Raw genomic sequence first — 21,441 nt, forward strand, 5'->3', positions numbered from 1 at the left:
CACCCGGATTGCACGCTTTTCACGTGAATCACTGCTACTTGTGTTTTTTTTCTTTATTTTTTTTTGCGTTGAACTAGTGACTAAAAGAGGGGGGGGCTGGGGTTGTAGCTTGTGAGTGAAGATAAAAAGACTAGTGACTGCAAATTCGTTGTTTTGGCTTGGGTTCTTGTTTTGCTACTTCTCGTGCGCCCAGCGACTTGGTGAATGAAGGTGGGTGCCTTCGACCAGATCACTCTTACCCCCCCCCCCCCCCCTCTCCCGCTTTTTTTCGCCCGCCAGGACGATCAACGTGTGGAAGCGGAGCATCGGTATCATCATCATCAACATCATCGGTGGTGGTCCATCGTTTCGTTCGTTCGTTCGCTCGCTCGGTTGTTTCGCCTTTGTTCAAAGTTGGCAAAACATTTGTTGCAACAATTATTCGGAAAAAGTTGGACCTGTTTTGCAGTGTGTCCTGAATACAGATATGTATGTCTCACCTTGTCGGGACGACGACGACGACGACGACGATGACGACGGCGGGTTCGGCGGTGGTGGTGCCAAAGGAATATTAGCTATTAGGTGCTTGGATTACGTCGGCAGCGGAGACGTGCCGAAGGTAGCTACTCTCGTTGAAGCGAACAAGTGAACTCTGAAAGAAGAAGGACTGTTGCCAACAAGGTAACGGAGGTTTCGCGACAGTCATGATGCTGTGGGATGTTGTGGTGTGCAATGTGCGGTAGTTCGGTAGGTGGTTGTTTTTTCCGAAGACTATTTCTGCGTCACAGCGGGGCAAATTTTGTTTTGCGATATCACATAAAAGACAATTTATCGTTTGAAATATACTTTTTTGGTAAAGGGCTAGGTAACATTTTTCATTTCCTAAACGATGCTTCACAATCGTTCCTGTTCCGGCGAATCCAGTGAAAAAAAGCGTTTATTTCATTTTGCGTAGTTTCGAGTACAGCCGTTAATAGATATCTCGATATATTTTACAAAATCAAGTCGAACTCCCTTGAACTGAACGAACTTTACGGCAACTCGAACCAATGTTGGCAGCCACCTTCTCAGATTTAAATGATACTGTCTAGACATGTACACTTTTTTCACAGAAAGCCATTTTAAATATATAGTTTTCTTTTCAAAAATTGATCGAAAATTCGTACAAAATTTATACAAAGAAAAATGCTGTAAGCATCGAGTCCTACACTGAAAAAAAAAAACTATTTCAAAGATTGAAAATTGATTTAAAAAGAAATCTGTATAAAATGTTCAAAACGACGTATGTAACAATGAGAGATTCTCTTTGTTTACTTTCTCTTTCGATTATTGCGAAATATTCCTGCTTTTTTCGGTAATTTCTCCAGAGCAGATTAAAAGATGATAGCTTTAGTTATTATTATCGGTAAATGATTGGAGAGAAGGATTGCTAAGAGTGCCGTAATAATCAAAAGAAAAAGTAAACAATGAGAATCTCTTATTGTTACATACGTCGTTTTGAACATTTTATACAGAAATACCCTTTTTGATTTTACTTTAATTTTGTCCCACGATAGGTAATTATGCTTCCCCTACCAACGGTTAATACATTAAGATAGGGACTTTAAAGCAGTGATTTCCAAACTATAGGGACCTATAGCCCACTAGTGGGCATTAGCTCATTTTCAGAGGGTAGTAAACTCAAAATTTTTAACCGGTGAGTCGCAAATAGTTGGCTTCAATACTTAAAAAATCTTTCTGAGGAAGGCCCTGAGTAAAATGTATTCATGACAAATTTATATAGATATGTGAGTAATATACACAGTTCGAAAAATTCTTGTGATTTTACATCTTCTAAGATGCACATAAATTCCACGCCAATTTATATTCAAGAACATGTAAAATTGTGTGACTTGAGAAATACACGACTTGAAATTGAATGACATAAAAAACAAAAAAAAATCTATAGCACCTGCGCGACTTGAACCGAGAAACATTAGATCATAAAGCAAGGCGTTTAATCGACTGAACCTCAGAAGACCAACTCTGCTAGGCTGGTAAATGGTGCATATAAATTCATTCACCTGTAAAATTCTGTGTTTCATAGCGAAAAAAAAACCATTTCAAAATTCCAAGAATCTTGCTTCCCGGTTCAGAATTTAGGTTCAGATCTAAAACTTCTGTCAGGAATTCAGACCCAGAATCTGGGCCTGGGATCAGAGCTTATGTCCAAAACACATGAAAACCTATGTATTCCTGTCAGAAGTTCAGGTCTATAACCCAGGTCCGAAATGCAAGCCTAAAATTCGGATCCCGGTTTTCGCTCAAAAAGCCAGGTCCATGTTCTGAAACTAGGTCCAGAATTCAGGTGAAAAGCCAAGCTTTAGCCTCAGGTTCAAAAACTCTGTCAGGAGCTGATCCGGGTCAGAATGTCAATAATTTTGGTCCAGAATCTGAGTCCAATTTCAGAATTCAGATGCAGACTAGAAAATCGAATCGAAGTCCCGATTTTAGGTTCAGAATTCAGATTCTGCACTCAGATCAGAAATTCATGTTTAGAGGTTAGGTCCAGGTTCTGAGTTCCAGTTATAGTACGGAATCCTGGTCTGGAATTCAGATCTTGGCTTAGAATCTATATATGTTACATCATCCAGGTCCAAATTCAGAATCCAAATAAAAAATTCTGTATCAGTTTCAGAATACAGAATCAGGACCCAAGGTCAGCATGCAGGTCCAGAACTCTGTTCCAGGAACCCTTGATTATGCTTCAAAACTTTGGCCCATCAGTCGGTGTTGAAAAGTCGTTCGCACCGCACGCGTATAGCTGTTGGCTCTTGGAATTTTTTCTGGCTACCTAGAGTTTCTTTGATTCAAGGCTTCAATCTTTTTCAAGGCTACCTGAATCACTAACAGTCTTTTTAAAGACTAACAATTAGTCAGCCTTTCTCAAGGCTATACAAATAGTGATATTCTTATATAATCAATCTTTTTCAAGACTAAGTAATTAATCAGCATTTTTTAAGTCTAGCTATTCAAAGAACTATTCTTCGAACTAATCAGTTTTATTAAGACTACCACAAAATCAGTCTATATCAAGACTTTTTCAAACCAGGAGTTTAATCAAAGACTAATTTAGCCTAGTTAATTTAATTTCAAATTTCATTCATTTCAAAAATGCCTGCGCCCAACCGGAAAGGCAACAAGCCTAAGACTAAAAATGATTCAATACGGAATAAATCACAATCCGTTATTCAACATTTTTCTAATAACATTCACGATCTTATAGAATCTGAATGTAAAAATAAAAGACAACGGACGGATTTCCCTTCCGTTGATTCTATGCCGTCTAACAATATTTACGAGATTCTTCCTGAATCCGATTGTAGCGACATAGAAGAAAATTCTTCAAAAATTTCCAAAATGGACGCTTGTCATTCTGGGAAGAAACATCAATCTATGCCACCAGTGACGGTGATGATTTCCGACTTCAAAGCATTCCGTACTGAGCTTTCTACTTTGCTCTCGGAAGTAAAAGTCTCGTTTCAAATCGGACGAAGAGGAGAATGTCGAGTCTTGGTTGATGGGTTGGAAGATTATGAACGTCTTATCCGATATTTGTCCGAGAAACTTTATAAATTTTATTCATACGATATAAAGTCAGACATACCCTTCAAGGTAAGGCTGTCTTGAAAGGCTTATCAAATGATCAAAGTACTGATGAAATTAAAAATGAACTAAACGAATTGCTTGGTTTTGCCCCTTCCCAAGTAATACTTATGAAAAAAGAGCGAATGGTACTTCTAAACCACGCTCTGGAATTTCTTATGAACTTTACCTTATACACTTCAATCGAAGTGACGTAAACAATTTGAAAACTTTAGAAAAAGTACGTTTTATTTCCCTCTTTAAAATTCATTGGGAACATTATAAACGGCATACTCGTATTGCAAACTTAACGCAATGTCGTCGTTGCCAAGGCTTCGGCCACGGAATCAAAAATTGTCATATGGATATACGGTGTTTGAATTGTCGTAAATCTCATTCGAAAGACGTTTGTCCAATGAATGAAACCACTGATAAATTTTCATGTTCAAATTGCGATGGAAATCATAAATCCAATTATTTGAAATGTTCTGTCAGGGAAAAAATTTAAAACGCTCGTTCGCTTAGACAACATACATACCTGAAATTTAAAAAACCGTTGCAAATGCCACGCCTAATTCTTCTAAGGCACTTATTTCTTCGAATTTAAAACAAAAAACAGATACGCCTTTCAATTCGTCTTCTAACGAAAACAATTTATTGCTACAAAGATCGACCTCGTCACCATCTTCTTCTAATGTCAGTTACGCTAGTGTAACAGGTAGAAATCTTCCACTTAATTCTTCTAATGTAAATAATCAAAACACAGGAAAACCTTGCAGTTCATCTTCTAACGAAAACAATTTATTAATAGGTAGATCGGCCATATCATCTTCTTCTAATGACAGTTCTAATGGCAGTCTACCTACCAATATTCCTTCAATGCCATTCGCTTCTTTAAATGAAGTCGATTTAGGCGATATAACTGAAAATAAAATGATCTACCTACAAGATCAACTTTTTCAAATGATCATCCGAATGAATTCGACTTCATCACTTTTTGAAGCATTTCAAATCGGATGGCAATTTGCAAATAATATTATAATGAATTTAAAATTTAACAGTTATGTTTAATAATTATTTGAATATTTTCAATTGGAATGCTCGATCTTTGAAAACGAGTGAATATGAATTTTATAATTTTCTCAAGGTTCACAAAATTCATATTGCCATTGTGACATAAACTTTTCTTAAACCAAATGTCAAATTGAAAAGTAATCCACATTATGCGGTTCATCGATTTGACAGATTTACTGGAATGGGTGGTGGAGTTGCCATTTTTGTCCAACGGCAAATTAAACATCGAATTTTACCTACTTTCAATACTAAAGTTATTGAAAGCTTGGGAATCGAAGTTGAAACCATTCATGGAATTTATTTCATCGCTGAAGCATATTTGCCATTCCAATGTACCGGCGAACAATTAAATTCCTTTAAAGGCGATTTGCAAAAACTCACAAGGTATCGACCGAAATTTTTCGTAATAGAAGACTTAAATGCTAAGCATGTCCAGTGGAATTGTAGGCAAAATAACAGTAATGGTAAAATACTTTATAATCAACTCTCAGCTGGTCACTTCACAGTTCTTCATCCCAGTAATCCGACTTGTTTCCCTTCCGTGAAAAACCCCTCTACAATTGATCTGGTTCTAACAGATCAAAGTCACATTTGTAGTGAACCGATTACACATGCTGACTTTGACTCAGATCATTCAGACTTTCCAACGAAGCTATAATTAATCCAATTAGTTATATATTCAACTATCATAGAGCTAATTGGTTGGATTACAAATCTTACATTAAAAATCATGTGGATCATGAAACTATTTTAGAAAATTCTGTGGACATCGACACAGCAATTGATAATTTGAATCAAGCTCAAACTAAATTAAATTCTCCTATCATCGATGACAATCTTCAACTGCTCATTCGGTTGAAGAATGTTCGTCGACGACAATATCAACGTTCTCGTGATCCTGCTATGAAAAACATAGTTAAGGATTTAAAAAAAGAAATTAAATATAGATTTACTCTTTTGCGAAATGAAAATTTCGCTAAAGAAGTTGAACAAATTAAACCATATTCTAAACCTTTCTGGAAACTTTCCAAGGTTCTTAAGAAACCTCAGAAACCAATTCCTGCTCTCAAGGAAGGAAATCAAATACTTCTTACAAATGGCGAAAAAGCTCAAAAATTTGCTCAGCAGTTTGAGAGTGTACACAATTTTAATTTGAACGTTGTGAGTCCTATTGAAAATGAAGTCTCACTGAAATATGATCATATTTCAACCCAAGTGTTATCACACGATGACATTATTGAGACGAATTTTGATGAAATTAAATCAATTATTAAGAAACTTAAAAATATGAAGGCTCCTGATAATGATGAAATTTTTAATATTCTTAATAAAAATCTTCCCGATGTTGCCTTGAGACTCCTGGTTGAAATTAAGTTAAAATAAGTTCGTTTTCCCCATTACACAATACAAGTAGGTTCAGAATTTTCCCTACACAAAAATCTCAGAATTGCGGAAGCAAATGATGTCCTCATGGTAATAACCAAATCATGTATATAATAGGGCTGAAAAGTTACCACTTGTGGCTGAACACCCAATTTAAATCTTAATAATTTAATTTTAACTCATATTCCAATACATACCTTATGATCACAAAAGAACCAGAATTTTCATTTTAAAATTCCCGCGCTTGTTCAATCGGTAAACTTTTATTCTCTCAGCGTTGGCAACACTTTTATACACATTCTGTCAAATTTTGACGCATATCGTACGATTAGTTTTTGTTGGGCTTCTATACAAAGAAGTTGAAAAATTTTCGTGTGGCGATTTTTATAATGGATGAAAATTTAGAACAACGTGCGTGCATCAAATTTTGTGTTACAAATGGATTTAAGAGTTCCGAAACGTTGAAAATGTTAGAAAAGGCCTTTGGTGAATCGTGTCTAGGAAAAACACAAGCATACGAGTGGTATAAACGCTTCAAAGGTGGTCGTACAAGCTTGGATCATGATGAAATCGCTGGCCGCCCAACAACATCTGTTACTGAGCAAAACATTGAATTCGCGAAGCAAATCGTGTTGCAAAATCGTTCTGTACCAATTAGAGAGATTGCTGTGTTGTTGGGCATCTCTTATGGATCAGCCGAACACATTTTAACTGATGTTTTGGGTTTGAAACGCGTCGCTTCTCGGCTGGTGCCAAAAAAGCTGAATTTCATTCAAAAACAGCGTCGTGTTGATGTGGCCAAAGAGATGATTTCCAACGCAGATAGTGACCCCACATTCATCGAATGCATCATAACTGGTGATGAGGTGTGGATCTATGAATAAACCGCACAACAATCGACCGAATGGCGCTTTGAAGGCGAACCGTTGTTCTAAATTTTCATCCATTATAAAAATCGCCACACGAAAATTTTTCAACTTCTTCGTATAGACGCCAAACAAAAACTAATCGTACGATATGCGTCAAAATTTTACAGAATGTGTATAAAAGTGTTGCCAACGTTGAGAGAATAAAAGTTTACCGATTGGACAAGCGCGGGAATTTTAAAATGAAAATTTCGGTTATTTTTTGATCATAGGTATATACCCGAATACAAAATCAATGAAAGTAACAAAACATGTTGTGCGGACTGTGTCACATGTTTTCTTTCTTGTATTGCTGCCATAGTATTTTCAAACACTTTTCGGATATTATCGACGCATTCTAACGAAGGATAAAAAAACTACTACTACTACTACTACTACTACTACTACTACTACTACTACTGATATCATAGTTTCACGGTTACTGATTCAACATTTTTCGATCAAAATATATAAAATCTTCGCTTGAATCGCTGTTTATAAAACTAATCAGTCTGATGTCGTTCTTGAAAATTATCATTATGATATAAAATCGTTTCATTTGTTCAGGTTTATATCTTGAGGTTGCTCGTATCCAAAATTGATCTTATAAAAAACTTTGAAATCATCATTTAAAGTATTCAAAGTGACTTTTTGTGACAAAGTCTACATGTCCGAAAAGTTTCGCTAATATCTAAGAATGTGCGTCCAACTTCGAACACGATTTGCTTTGAAATTCGTCGACCATTTCGACTACTAAACAACAACCACAGAACATTAAAAAACTTGATCGAATCTTGCTCCGTCGACAATGTCTGTCTCTCTTAGGCACTGACAATTTTGACCACACATACGGCTCCTTCGATGCCAACCTTCGAGTGGGAACCCGTCAGCCGACGTTGCCACCTGCCGTGGCGCCCAAAACTATCGCGAACACTCAGAGGTACCGCTCTGTGGTTGTGCCAAATATTTTGCAGCGATGGTCTGCCAGTTTCGAGTGGAAACTTATTTTTCGGTAATGGTGCGGTATGATTCAATTACGTTTTATTTATACTTTGTTTTTTTTTTTTGCGGCGAGCTCTCGTCTTTGGGTGCCACTTCGAGGGAGGTACCACGACGATTCAGTTTCAACCCCCGCGCGCGCTTTTGGTGCAAGAGAAGATATTTTTTCGTACTCACAGCTCGTACCACCGGCTGTTTTCGGTTCTGTTTTCAGGTCAATGACATTTTTTCTAGTTTTAAGCTCGCGCCGCGGTAGAGATGACGAAATTAGATGTGCGATGTTCTGGCAGTTTCGTACTGGTATAGTTGAGCAATCGTAATGATTTAATTTTCATTCCCGTTTTTTTTTCTTCTTCTTCCAGACCATCAAGACGTCTTCGGAAAAACCACCCTTCCGGTCACGTTGCAACAGTTCTCATGGGCCACCGTGGCGGAAAATTGCCGCCGCGATGTCCACACTCACTAGCAACGCTAACACCAACAACAATAACAACAATCTTATCATTGCCGCATCCTCACAAATCACAACAGGAACCTCATCCGGTAGCAACATTAATAACAACAATAACAACAACAACAACAACAATAACACCATCAACAACAACAACCACCACCATCACCTGGGAACGCAACCATTTGGCACAACGACGTCGTCCCATCACCAGCAGAGTGCGCTCGCGTCCGGTGTCAGCAGCGCCAAACGATTACTTCCGTTCACTCGCAGCATGTCATCCTCATCGAACGGGGGTGGTGGTGGGGGCGCCGGTGCAGGCCCAAGTGGCAGCTTCGGTATCGGCGGATTGGCAACGGGGGCTGGAGCGGCCACCGGTGGACCCTCGGCTCCCACCAGTGCACTGTCCGCTTTGATCCCCCCGGAACTGAATGTGGTCCTCCACGGTAGCCACCGGAAGCTGAAGACCAACAGGAAGAAGTACTTTGTGGTGTACGGGGACACGACAGAGAAAAGTGCCCGGTTGGAGTATTTTGACAATGAGAAAAAATTTAAACAGTCTTGGCTGAAAAGCAATTCGGTGCAGGCCAAGCGAAGCATAGTGTTGCGAAGTTGTTTCAATATCAACAAACGGCATGACACGAAGAAGCATGTGATTGCGCTGTACACCAAGGATGACTGTTTCTGTATAGTGTTTGACAGTGAGGAGGAGCTGAACCGGTGGCTGCGCACGCTGCTGTCCCTGCAGCGCGGCGAGGAGTCGGAGGGTGAACCCCCGCGACCTACTTTCGGTGAGTAAAGCGATGATTTGGCATATTTCTATTGGCACAATTTATTGTTTGGTTCGGTTTCTTCTCAAATGCCGATCTGACTTCGGAATTTCAATTCCTTTGAATGGGTATCGGCGGGAGTTTTGCTTCAGCCTTGAAAAAAATGTTCTTTCAGACAGCCTGAAATAACTAACAGAAAGCTTGTATCGGCCGTTCGTTGGTATGACATAAACGATAATGGTGATTTATTATGACATGCGTTTTTGTAATGCACTGAAGTCTTTTTTTTACGCGGGTTGATGTTTTGAAGGTTAGAAAAACGCAAAATTTAACAATTTTTTATGCCAAATGTCTTAGAAATGCATGACACGTCCACATCTGGTGTAATCTCAAAAAAATAGTTTCTCATAATAAAAAATAATCTAAAAAAATATTTTCTGTTTGGCTTAAAAACAAATCGGGATAAAACCAGATTTCGACGTTTCATGCATTTCTAAGACAAAACAAGAAAACCGGATAGCTGGAAATTCGCATAACTTCGGAAATCTGCGTAAAAAAAGCGCGTAACTCAGGAAATCTGCGTAAAAAGCGCATAGAAAAAGCGCGTAAAACAAAACCACGTAAAAAAAGCCGTGTAAAAAAAAGTACGGGTGTGTAATGTCCGAGACATAACTGGATGTCGTGAATACGAATAAAACTGACACGATTTCTTTACACTTTCGAATTCGAATTGATAGTTGATCGATTGCGTAAATTGCGAAACTTTTCCCCTTTTCACTACTAAAATTTTCAACGATTTTTGACGTCGATTATCTCATTTCGGATTTGTATATTTCATTGAAAGAAACTATCAAGATGCTGTACAGGATTCATTTCTGCCTTTTAGAAGGACCAAATTGTGGAATTCTCTACGATATTTAGCACAGTTCGAAACATTTATCTCGAACGATTTTCGCACAGCGAAAAGTGCACGACGCAAATCAAATTATTTTGGATTATCACTAAACTGATGATTTCTACCTTCGATTTGCAAAGAAGTAATCTTAATAGTTCTTTAGATAACATTTAGAGCCATTGGAACGGCTGATTTTTTTTATAATGTTGTCCACTTTTCGTTTCTTGTTTTCTTCCTCTTCAATGCAAAAACCATCAGCACGTTCAGTTGAAGATATGTGCCTGACTACCTCAAAATCGTCGTCCTTGCGCGAAAAACCCAAGCAAAAGTAAAGTTTTCCGCGTTGTTTTAAAATTTTCAGAAAACCTAATTTTTGAGTTGTTTGTGGTTATCTCACACTGTTCAAAATATTATCCTAAATTCCTGATCATATTTTTGATGAAATACTGAATTATGTTGCTGCCATTAATACAAGTCGAGATATTTACGATTAAGTTCTGCCCATTCTTCCATATGGCTAATTTTGAAAAGGCGCCCCATAGTAAAATAAGTTGTATTCACGACAAAAGAACCTATTTGAAGAATTCTGGAATTAGGAACTGGATCTGAGTTCAAGAACTAAATTCAGAACTTCGAACAGACTCAGAATTCAGTTAGAATTTAGTTCTAGAACTACAATTTCGAAACTGAAATCAGTTCCGGAATCTTTTTCCAGAATCCAGTTCAGCACACAGGCTCTGAATTCTAAACCTATATTCCGGAACTAAGCTCTGAAACTTGAAGACGATTTTTCGCCACGATCAACAAAATGGGTTGTATATAGTACAATAAAGCAAAATTTCGCATAATTCTTTGAGACTATTGTTATGGTTCTAAAAAGAACCGAATAGAAGAATTCTAGAATAAGGAACTGGACCTGAGTTCAAGAACTAAATTTAGAACCAAGAACAGACTCAGAGATCAGTTGCAATTCTAGAACTATAATTTCGAAACTGAAATCAGTTCCGGAATATAGTTCCAGAATCCAGTTTCAGCACGCAGGAGGGATTGGGGTCCACTAGGAGATTGATTGTACCTATGAGCTCTCTCCGGACTGTACCAGCCTAGATGCCGTGTGGAATCCGGCGGGAAAAAATAAACCAAGAATAGATCCACTGGGTTCCTGATTCCATGTCGAAAATGGCGACAATTGCAGGAGTTTCTTTTTCCTTTCAGTTATCAGATATTTTCAACGTTTCACTTCTGATTACTCTATTTTACTAAATTATCTCTTCATTCAACCTATTAATTTCCGTCTAGCTTCGGAGAAAAGTTTTATTTAGAATGTTTTCTACTTCCATGTTATTGATTGTCTTTCAGGATTATAAATTGAATGATAAAAATCAACTATTGCGCAAATCATAAGATAACATATATCGGTATATTGAATGCAAAGTGAAGAATTTTTCTCGGTAGCCGGCTGCCCAGATCAACCAATATAACCAATTAATAATTTTAATAAATAATTAAAATAATAAATCGGAAATAATAAAGAATCAAGACGCGTGTGAAATCTGTTGACCGTTGATTTAAAATGATTTTATAACAACTGTTTAGAATATGTCAATGCAATGAATCAACTATTTTGTCTTAATCCTATTCACTCGTTTATTTTGTATCACGTAATTTCATTTATAAAAAAATAGGGAAGTTTTTATTCTTTACGCGGTAGTATTGCAAATTTTTCTTCAGTTTCCTCGAATAAGAGCTGTGAATCAAGACTTTTCGGAACTTCAATATAGGATATTGTTGAAACGTTCACTCGGGAAGTCAGTGAGTTTAGTGGTGCATCCGAGCATCTTGAAACCGGAACATACTGAGTCGCGCGCGAATACTACCAATACTGAAATTTTTACTAACAAATATCCTTCTCCCGTGACACTTGTGGAGTGCGCAGTAGTATATACGGCCTCTAGTAACAGCAAGTGTTGAACTAACATCCCTTCCCATTCCTTAGACGATCTATGTTCGGGCCTGGCCGGCGCCGGTACTGATCAATGAATTCTTGCGTTACCAGAAGATGTACATTGAAGGATGATTTACCAGTCCCAGGTCGGATCATCTAGAAACTCCCTGTACAATTTCAGCTAATCCCGATCAGTAACGGATTAGCAACCAGGGGTGGTCGCTCAAGCTCAAGAATCCAGTTTCAGCACGCAGGCTCTGAATTCTAAACCTATATTCCGGAACTAAAATCTGAAACTTGAAGACGACTACCGAAAAGCAAATGAGAACTGCTCTCATTATTGACGACCGCTGCTCCCGACGATTGAAGTCCTAATGAATGCATGACCTAAGGCTTTATACCACGCAAAAGGTCTGCTTTCATTACCGAGTGCTCCACCTGACGACTGAAGTCCTAATGAGAGTTGTGACCTGAGCGTTTGAGGTTTTTAACCACGCAGAAGGTGCACTCTCCGAAGCTGCTGGTCCCACGACGTCTACTTGCATCCAACGCACAAGAAGAAATGATCGAATTTCGATCACGTTTCCCCTTGTATACGCAGTCAGTTGAAGATATGTGCCTGAGTACCTCAAAATCGTCGTCCTTGCGCGAAAAACCCAAGCAAAAGTAAAGTTTCCCGCGTTGTTTTAAAATATTCAGAAAACTTAATTTTTGAGTTGTTTGTGGTTATCTCACACTGTTCAAAATATTATCCTAAATTCCTGATCATATTTTTGATGAAATGGTGAAAGAATTATGCTGCTGCCATTAATACAAGTCGAGATATTCACGATTAAGTTCTGCCCATTCTTCCATATGGCTAATTTTGAAAAGGCACCCCATAGTAAAGTAAGTCGTATTCACGACAAAAACCGCGTTAGAAAAGATCTCAGTGTACTTCGTTTGAAGTACCATATTTGAATTTAATGAGTTTAAGTTGATTTGTTTTGAAGGATAAAAATTTGAATCTCTCGTTATTGTTTGGTAATGGTAATAATTTACTTCAGTATTTTACTTCCTTAAATTGTTACACTATTTTACATATTTCGTAACTGTTCTTAGAGTTTGTAATATTTCACTAAAAAAACCTGTTTTAATATACTTAGCGGTGTAATGATGCCTTTCTTATATTACTCATAACTCAAGTTTGTATATATCGACTGTTTTGGAGTTTTATCGGAAAAATGCGGCTTTCTCAATCAAATGGATATAGGCAAACGATTTGTTTATAAAATTGCCCGACATTTCGGCCGTTTTTGATGGCCTTTTTCAAGGGAAACTAAAAATATGCTTTTATTTTACAACATTGAATGGACTTTTATGGTATATGGATCATTCTTCACACCATCAAGGCATCGAAGTGTGGAAGAAAGAAAAGCACAAAAACAGCCGAATTGGAGACATCAATCATGCCCACCACGTAATTGTACCCACAAACCAATAAACTAATAATTGTCAGATTCACTGCATACACCAAACTCTGTGGCAATAGTGCTATCCGATGAAAAGTTCTTCAACGAACTTAGTTTATTTTATATATGTTACCGTAAATAGACAACAGACATCCCACCGTTGGAAATCAACGAGACTGACAATAACGATTAGACCAAAGTGAGTTTATAAAGTACATTAGAATAATCCATATACCATAAAAGTCTATTCAATGTTGTATAATAAAAGCATATTTTTAGTTTCCCTTGAAAAAGGTTATCAAAAACGGCTGAAACGTCGGGCAATTTTATAAACAAATCGTTTGCCTATATCCATTTGACTGAGAAAGCCGCATTTTTCCGATAATTACTCATAACATTATAAATATTACTGTGGAATTCTCCAAAACAACTGTTCATTGAATAGAAATAGGAAAATTTGTTAGTACTTAATCTAAAAAACTCTACAAACCTTGTTTACCCAGTAGTTCCGGAACCGAAAGTAGTGTCCACAACAAATTTAGGAATTCCGTATGAAACTGTAAGACTTTGTTTGTGATGAGGTAGGATGATTACAATTATTATTATTATTATTATTATTATTATTATTATTATTATTATTATTATTATTATTATTATTATTTTTATTATTATTATTATTATTATTATTATTATTATTATTGATATCACTACACCAACGGCATGGTCTTACCGGCAGTGAAATTTGCATATTTTTTCAAATAAACTTCAATTCATTGACATTTTTTTTATATCACTTATTTTACACCGGCTTTACATTCTTTTATTCTTTCGGTCGCACTTATCATAAAATAGCTCAAATTTTTATCAACAGCACTACCATCTTTTACCAATATCACACACTAGTAGCAGACATCCATAACCGTTTCGATTTCTTCATAGCGTATACGAAATCGAACAAAGCTCGCATCGTTAGATTTGTGTTTTCTTTTTCTTCCGGTGTTGTACATATTGCCACTCTATATGGCGATTTGAAAATTTTGACACTCATCGCTCTGTACCTGCGGAACAGGAAGTCGGATGCGGATGAAATTTCACAGTAGCTTTAAAGATAATATGAGCTATAATTCAAATCAAGATTTGTGAAAATCGGTTCAAGCATCGCAGAGAAATCGAAGTGAATTCTTTTTATTGAGTTTTTCTTCAACATTTTCGGTGCTTCCGGAACAGGAAAAGAGGGAACAAGTAGTGCCGAATTAAGTTTTTGTGTCCACAAACTAATAAGCTCTGCAAACTGGAAGAATTTATCAGTCAATTTTATGGGATATTTACCTATTTTTGACCATCGTTCGTGAAAAAATACTAATGAAATTGATAATTTTCTTCTTATCACACTTTAAGTCCGGAACTGGAGGTCGGATCCGGATAAAAGGTTCTACATTTTTTTAGGAAACTATAAGACCTTTCATTTGAATTTTAATTTGTTAAAATTGGTTGAGCCGTTTCAGAGAAAATTGGGTGCACACTTTTTCTCTAATTTTCACATATTACCATGTAACTCCGGAACAGGCCTTATGCACGCGCGCTCTTTATTTTGCGCTGAGACAAATAAATTCTCATTCTCATAAGACAACCACGCGCATGCGACGTACTTTTGCCGCTCTCAAGAGAACTCTTTGGCACATTTACGTACCGCACCAGAAACTGATGCACGCTTCGTTGTAAAGTCTCATCGCATTCTGCCAAGAGCGAGGCTCAAGCGCTCTCGTCGCATGAGATAGCGCGGCGCGCTCGCTTCATGCGATCTAGGAGTGGTTTGTACGTTATTTTCATCCTCTTCATCTCTTCCTTTAGGATAGGACACAAGTCGCACGAACCGCTCTAGGCACGAACAAATAATAATAACAGCAGCTTTTACTGTGGCTCACATAGCACACAAGCTGCGCTCATAAAAAATCTCGTGCGCTGTCTCGTGAGACCAAAGCGCACGAGTCGCGCGCAGAAGAAAATGCGATGCTCTGAAATTTCAAGCAGCACATCCCGTTTCTATGTGCCCGCTACGCGTCTCTTACTTGCTTTTGGTTTGCTCTTTGAGTCGGTGCTCACGCTCACAGGATAAATATGCGACACACACATTATCGGTGCGCTCTCGCTGTCGCATTTTTGCACGCATGAGCATTCGGAAGGCCTGCTCCGGAACCGGAAGTCGGATCCAAATCAAATTCAATAGAATCGTAGTTTGTGAAAATCGGTTCAGTTATCTCTGAGAAAAGTGAGTGCATATTTTTGCTACATACATACACTCATACACACACGGACACATACGCACAGACATTTGCTGAGTTCGTCGAGCTGAGTTGAATGGTATATGACATTCGGGCCTCTGTTAAAAAGTCGATTTTCACAGTGAGTGAGAAAGGCAAAAAGGCGCGCTCACCTCGAAAGCAATGACTCTATCATTTTTAATTATTCCTAACAGTTCAATACATGGAAAAAATACATGAAACTTAATCAAATTATAAACTGTGTATTCGAAAAAAAAAACCCGCAAACATTTTTCTCCGCGCAGCACAACTGGCTGAGCGCGAGTGAATTCAAAGAACTATATCAATTTCAATTATAGAGGTTTTAACCTTTATGTAATTCGTCTTTTCGGGCTAGAAAAACATTTTTAACCCAATGTGTTGGGTTGGGAATCGAAATCAGGTAGGCTGCATGAAAGGCATCGACGAAAGGCAATAACTTTTTTTGACATTTAACATTTGAATATTATTTTGGGCATACGGCCGCCAAGACTATTTTTCACAAAGATCATTCAGTAATGTCACGATGAATATTGGTTTCCAAAGCTTCAATCGTTGTTAGCTTATTCACATTAACCTAACATTTTCTCTGGCTTGTCGATGGCTTGGCATCAAAAAGAGTGAAGGAAGACCGAAATTTGGTAATTATGTTCGTTATGGTGGTCTCATACGGGCGACTATGTGTACCATAACATTTACGAGGTGCTCTATAAACAGTTTTATTTGATCACTGATTTTGAGAATAAATTTCCACGAAATGAAAACGTTGTTCTAGAGTTAACTTATCCATGATGATTTGCCAAACAATACTGAGTAGACACATCACTTTACACTGTCAAAACAACGTTCAGACAATAGAGAAATGTCTATTGAAGACACAAACCTCCTGAAAAAATACCTGCTAGTTACAAATTGAAATTGAATTAAAAAATTGTGTTTTTAAAAAATTCGAAAAAAAATATTTTGAAACACCCTCTCATAGAAATGGTCACCATAATGAAAATATCAAAAATATTTCGGTCAAATGTTTTTCGATGAAGAATAATTCTATCGAATATTGCAATTCTCTGAGAAATCTGTTTTTTTTTTGACAAAAGAGATTATAAAATTTCGGCTTCTGAATGCTTTTCCCTGCTCCACAAAACTAACAAAGTAAATCCCAGTTTTCTCATTATCCTATGTTCCCAAGAGCTATTTTATATATCTATTTGAATTTTTCTGGGTTGATTTCTGCCTTTCGGAGAAGGCTGAATCGATTGTAACAAAGTTAGGCTGGTTTTAAAGCCACTATTGGGTTATGAATCAAGTTCGGAGATCAAGTTGCTGTCATTTTCGAGTTTCGGAGATATATTGGTATAAGTGACGTAACCGACAAAACGCATTTTCGCTCTCCAAACAATTTTCTCGCAGTAGGTCGAATCGATTTCAACAAACTTAAGCTCGTTTGAATGCTACTATTGAGTTGTGAATCAACGAAGAACAAGTGGCTGTCACTTTCGGATCCGGAGATATATTGGTATAAGTGACATAACCGGCAAAATGTAGTGTGTTCTCTCCGTGCATTTGTTCGAAGATGGCTGAACCAATTTCAACAAAGGTAGGCACGGTTGAATTGGGTTATTGGGGTTTAAATTAAGTTCGCAGATCAAGTGGCTGTCACTTCCGGTTCCGGAGGTATATTGGTATAAGTGACGTAACCGGTAAAACGCATTCTGTTCACTTCATCTAATTTTATCGGAGATGGGTTAATCGTTTGTAACAAACTTAGGTTGGTTTTGATGCTAGTAATGGGTTGTGAATCAAATTCAAAGGTCAACTGGCTGTCACTTCTGGTTCCGGAGATATATTGGTATAAGTGACGTAACCGACAAAACGTATTTTGTCCTATTTGTCCAATTTTATCTGAGATGGCTGAATCGATTGTTACAAACTTAGGCTGGTTTTGAAGCTACTATTGGGTTATGAAGCAAGTTCGCAGATCAAGTGGCTGTCACTTTCGGTTCCGGATGCATATTGGTATAAGTGACGTAACCGACAAAAGGTATTTTTTTCTCCTTACAATTTTTTCGAAGATGGCTATACCAATTATACCAAGCAACGATGGCTTTTATCGTATCAAAGAACGCTCTCTAGCAACTCTTCAGACGATTCAATCAGTGCCATCAAAGAGAGACGGACATAATCTCAGCAACAAAAAACCGGTATTGTTCTTTTAACATAAAATGAAAACCAGGGCGAGAGCGAATTTCTCTCGATGACCTGTCTGAGAATCATAGGTTAGCACGCTGCTGTGGGCGAAGATATGTCGAAAAATTCTCTCATGGTTCATGCATTGAGAGACGCGAGTTCTTGTAGCCTCTTTTACCGGATTGAAAATGTTGTATACAATATAGAGAAATATCAAGCAGCTTCTGTCAAATTATCGGCAATCACCAACACTGATAACAAGCCTCATCTCGTTTGAAAGTAACTATAGCGTTGTGAATCAACTTCGAAGATAAAGTGGCTGTCACTTCCGATATATTGGTATAAGTGACGTAACCGACAAAACACTTTGTTTCCTCTCCGCACAACTTTCCCAAAGATGCCTTAACCAATTATAACAAACTTATGCTCGTTTGAAGGCTACTTTTGAGTTGTAGATCAAATTTGAAGAATTGGCTGTCACTTCCGTATCCTGAGATGTAATGGTATAAGTGACGTAACCATTAGGAAGAATCATTTTTTCGCCGAGCTATTTTCTTGAAAATTGCTGAACTAATTTCAACAGGGTTGAATACGTTTGAAAAATACTATTGGATTGTGAATCAGATACAAAGATCAAGTGACTGTCACTTCTGGTTCCGGAGATATAATGGTATAAGTGATGTAACCGAAAAAACGCGTTTTTTCTTTACGCCCTTTTTTTCAAACAGTAAACAATTATCTAGTTTAAATATATTATTGCTCAGTTTTTGCAATGACTGAGCGGAAACATATATTGGAGAAGCCAAATGAATGAAAAACTAACAGAAAAGATGAATTTTTGGGAAAAGATACGCTCAGAGACAGGACTCGAACCTGCGTTCTTATGCATTCCGTGCATACGCGCTACCATTTCGCCACTCTGAATCTTGTTTTAGTCACTCTAAAACGCCAGTCAGACACAATAGCGCGTACATCGAACATGGTCTACATCCTGGCCGTCACCCGACGGTTTGCTGATTCTTTCAATGATTAAAAAGATGGGTGGGTAATGTCAGAGACATAACTGGATGACGTGAATACGAATAAAACTGGCACGCTTCTTTCACACTTCCGAATATCATTTAGTTAATCGATTGTATGAATTGTTCAAGTTTTCCTCTTCTTCACTACTAGAATTTGAAACGATGTACCAACACTAAAGTACATCAGACACCACTCTCACACTCTGCAGTCAACGAAACGCATTCAAATCTACAAACATAAATACCAATTGAAAGTGAACCGAGGAAAAAAAAGTTTCTAAATAGAATCTTTCAGACTGTAAACCTTCACTAAACTGATTATATCCCTATTTTTCACTTGGAGCTGTTAGCGGAATATATTCAAACAGCTGCACTATTTTTGTACCATTAAAGTATAGTGACTTTGTGAAAGTGTAATAACGTGACAGTGAAATAGTGGAATTAAATGGTACAAAAATAGTGCAGCTGTTTGATTATATCCGCCTCCGGCTTGCATATTGGAATAGATAAGTAATTCTAATAGTCCGTTGGACATCATTTGGAGCTATTAGAAGGGCTGATTAGACATAATGTTCCCCATCGTTGTCCACTTTTCGTTGTATTTTGCTCCAATACAAACGAGCAGTAGCAGGATGACGCAATCGCTCTTGTTTGAAGCAAAACTGGCTCTGCGAACGTCCCGCAGCAGAACTGCTTCATGTGCGAATTGATTCAATACCAAAGCATGGTTTTGGTAAAGGGTTTTCTTTTTACGTGATTTCGTTTATTGCTTTTTCACCGATGGGCGGTCCCAATGGCCACACAAATGGCAACATACAAAATTTTTATGTCGATTATTTCATTTCGGATTTGCATATTTCAATTAAGGAAACTATCGAAATGTTGTTTATTACTGGCGTTCAGAAGGACCAAATTGTGGAATACTCTACGATATTTAAAACTGTTCGGAGCATTCTTCTCGAACGCGAAGCGGTCGAATGGTGGCTTTATTCGCACTCGTTTGGTGCTTTAGATTTGTACTAAACTGTTGATGATTATCTACGATTTGAAATCTTTTTAGTTTTAAGTTAACATTTGAAGCCATTAGAAGGGCTAATTTAGCATAATGTTCCCCATCGTTGTCCACTTTTCGTTGTATTTTGCTCCAATGCAAACGACCAGCAGCTGAAGGACGTAATCGATCTTCTTTGAAGAGACCACTTCTCAACACTGAACTGGTATGTTTGATAATGCAACTGGAACTGAGTTCTGGACCTGAATCAAATTTATGTCAGAAATTATCCTAAAGAAGAAAATATATTTAAATGAGACTGGTTCGAAAGGCTTTATCACACCACTAGGTGGTTTAAATATAAGTTTTCTGTGATTATATTTCCAGATGCTGGATATCGATGTCAACGGAAACGAGTCTGTTTCCATTATGGACATTATTTCGATATTGATACTTCGACACATTCAATCACAACATCAATTATTCACTGTTTCTCCGTACAAAGTCGTGAACTCTGTACGTGTTCTATATCATGAATTTATATTATTTTTATCGGCCACGTACGACCATACATTCGGGGTCTTGGAATGGAAAACAAAGCTGATTTGATTTGGTAGCACACAATCTCCCGTTCGACGTCTGAAATCGATTGTCTCCTTTTGTGCATCCCTGGAGGAATGTGTTTGTGTACGTGCTTCTCATCGGGTCAAAGATCAAACGCATCTAGCTGCTGTCCTGGCAGTCTAACGCAACCATACTTACGAAACCCTAGCAAGAATTGACGACGACCATTAAGCTGAGTAACTTTTATCGCCCTGCACATTCTAAGCTCTTGATTGCTAATCCTGAAACTATAATAGTTCGCTTTTACGACGGCATGTGTCTATGGCAATCAAACAAACCCATCAGTAGTGTCATCTTTTATGTAGTAGACAAGGGTCAGCACACACCGGGGAGGGCCATAATTTGGTCAATTGATTTTTAGTAACCACCTTTCACTGTTTGAAGCGCTCGGCCGCTGCGAGCAACAGAAGAAGCATGTCGTTCGTCTTTGTTTTATGTCTGGCACGTATCAATCCTTCGCGATTGGGGACGAACGGTGGGTGATCTAACAACGGCTGTGTCTATCGGACCGAGTACACTCTAGGACTTGTTTCTGTTTTTTTTTTTTTGGTTTTACTGCTTGTTTCGATTCATAAAACTAATTCATCACGCGGGTTCTTCTAGCATAAGTGCATCGCGTGAGGAGGAACCGTGTTGTTGGCGCCCTCCTCCTCCTCCTCCTTCTCCTCCTAATGGTTTACTACTTGTCAGTTTTAATAGGCGATAAATGATGAGATAATCCGGCTCCGTCTCTCCGGTAACCTTCCGATATCCTGTCGACCACGCGGTCGAAACCCGAACCCATTCCGGCAGTTCGGTATGGCGTGCACTGACGATGCGATGCCACGATGGTTTCCATTCC

At 37.9% G+C, this 21,441-nt stretch overlaps 1 protein-coding gene across 16 annotated transcripts in view; it reads left to right on the top strand.

The window, feature by feature from the left end:
• Positions 1-21,441, top strand: part of LOC131427345 (insulin receptor substrate 1) — a 632,725-nt gene that overhangs the window by 159,911 nt on the left and 451,373 nt on the right. For all 16 annotated transcript variants that reach the window (XM_058590455.1, XM_058590456.1, XM_058590444.1 and 13 more), the window contains one exon: positions 8,327-9,206. In XM_058590455.1, coding sequence (XP_058446438.1) covers positions 8,414-9,206 — 793 coding nt within the window. In that variant the 5' untranslated portion in view covers positions 8,327-8,413. The remainder of the gene's footprint in view (positions 1-8,326; positions 9,207-21,441) is intronic.

Source organism: Malaya genurostris, chromosome 2, assembly GCF_030247185.1.
Source record: "Malaya genurostris strain Urasoe2022 chromosome 2, Malgen_1.1, whole genome shotgun sequence".
Taxonomy (NCBI): domain Eukaryota; kingdom Metazoa; phylum Arthropoda; class Insecta; order Diptera; family Culicidae; genus Malaya; species Malaya genurostris.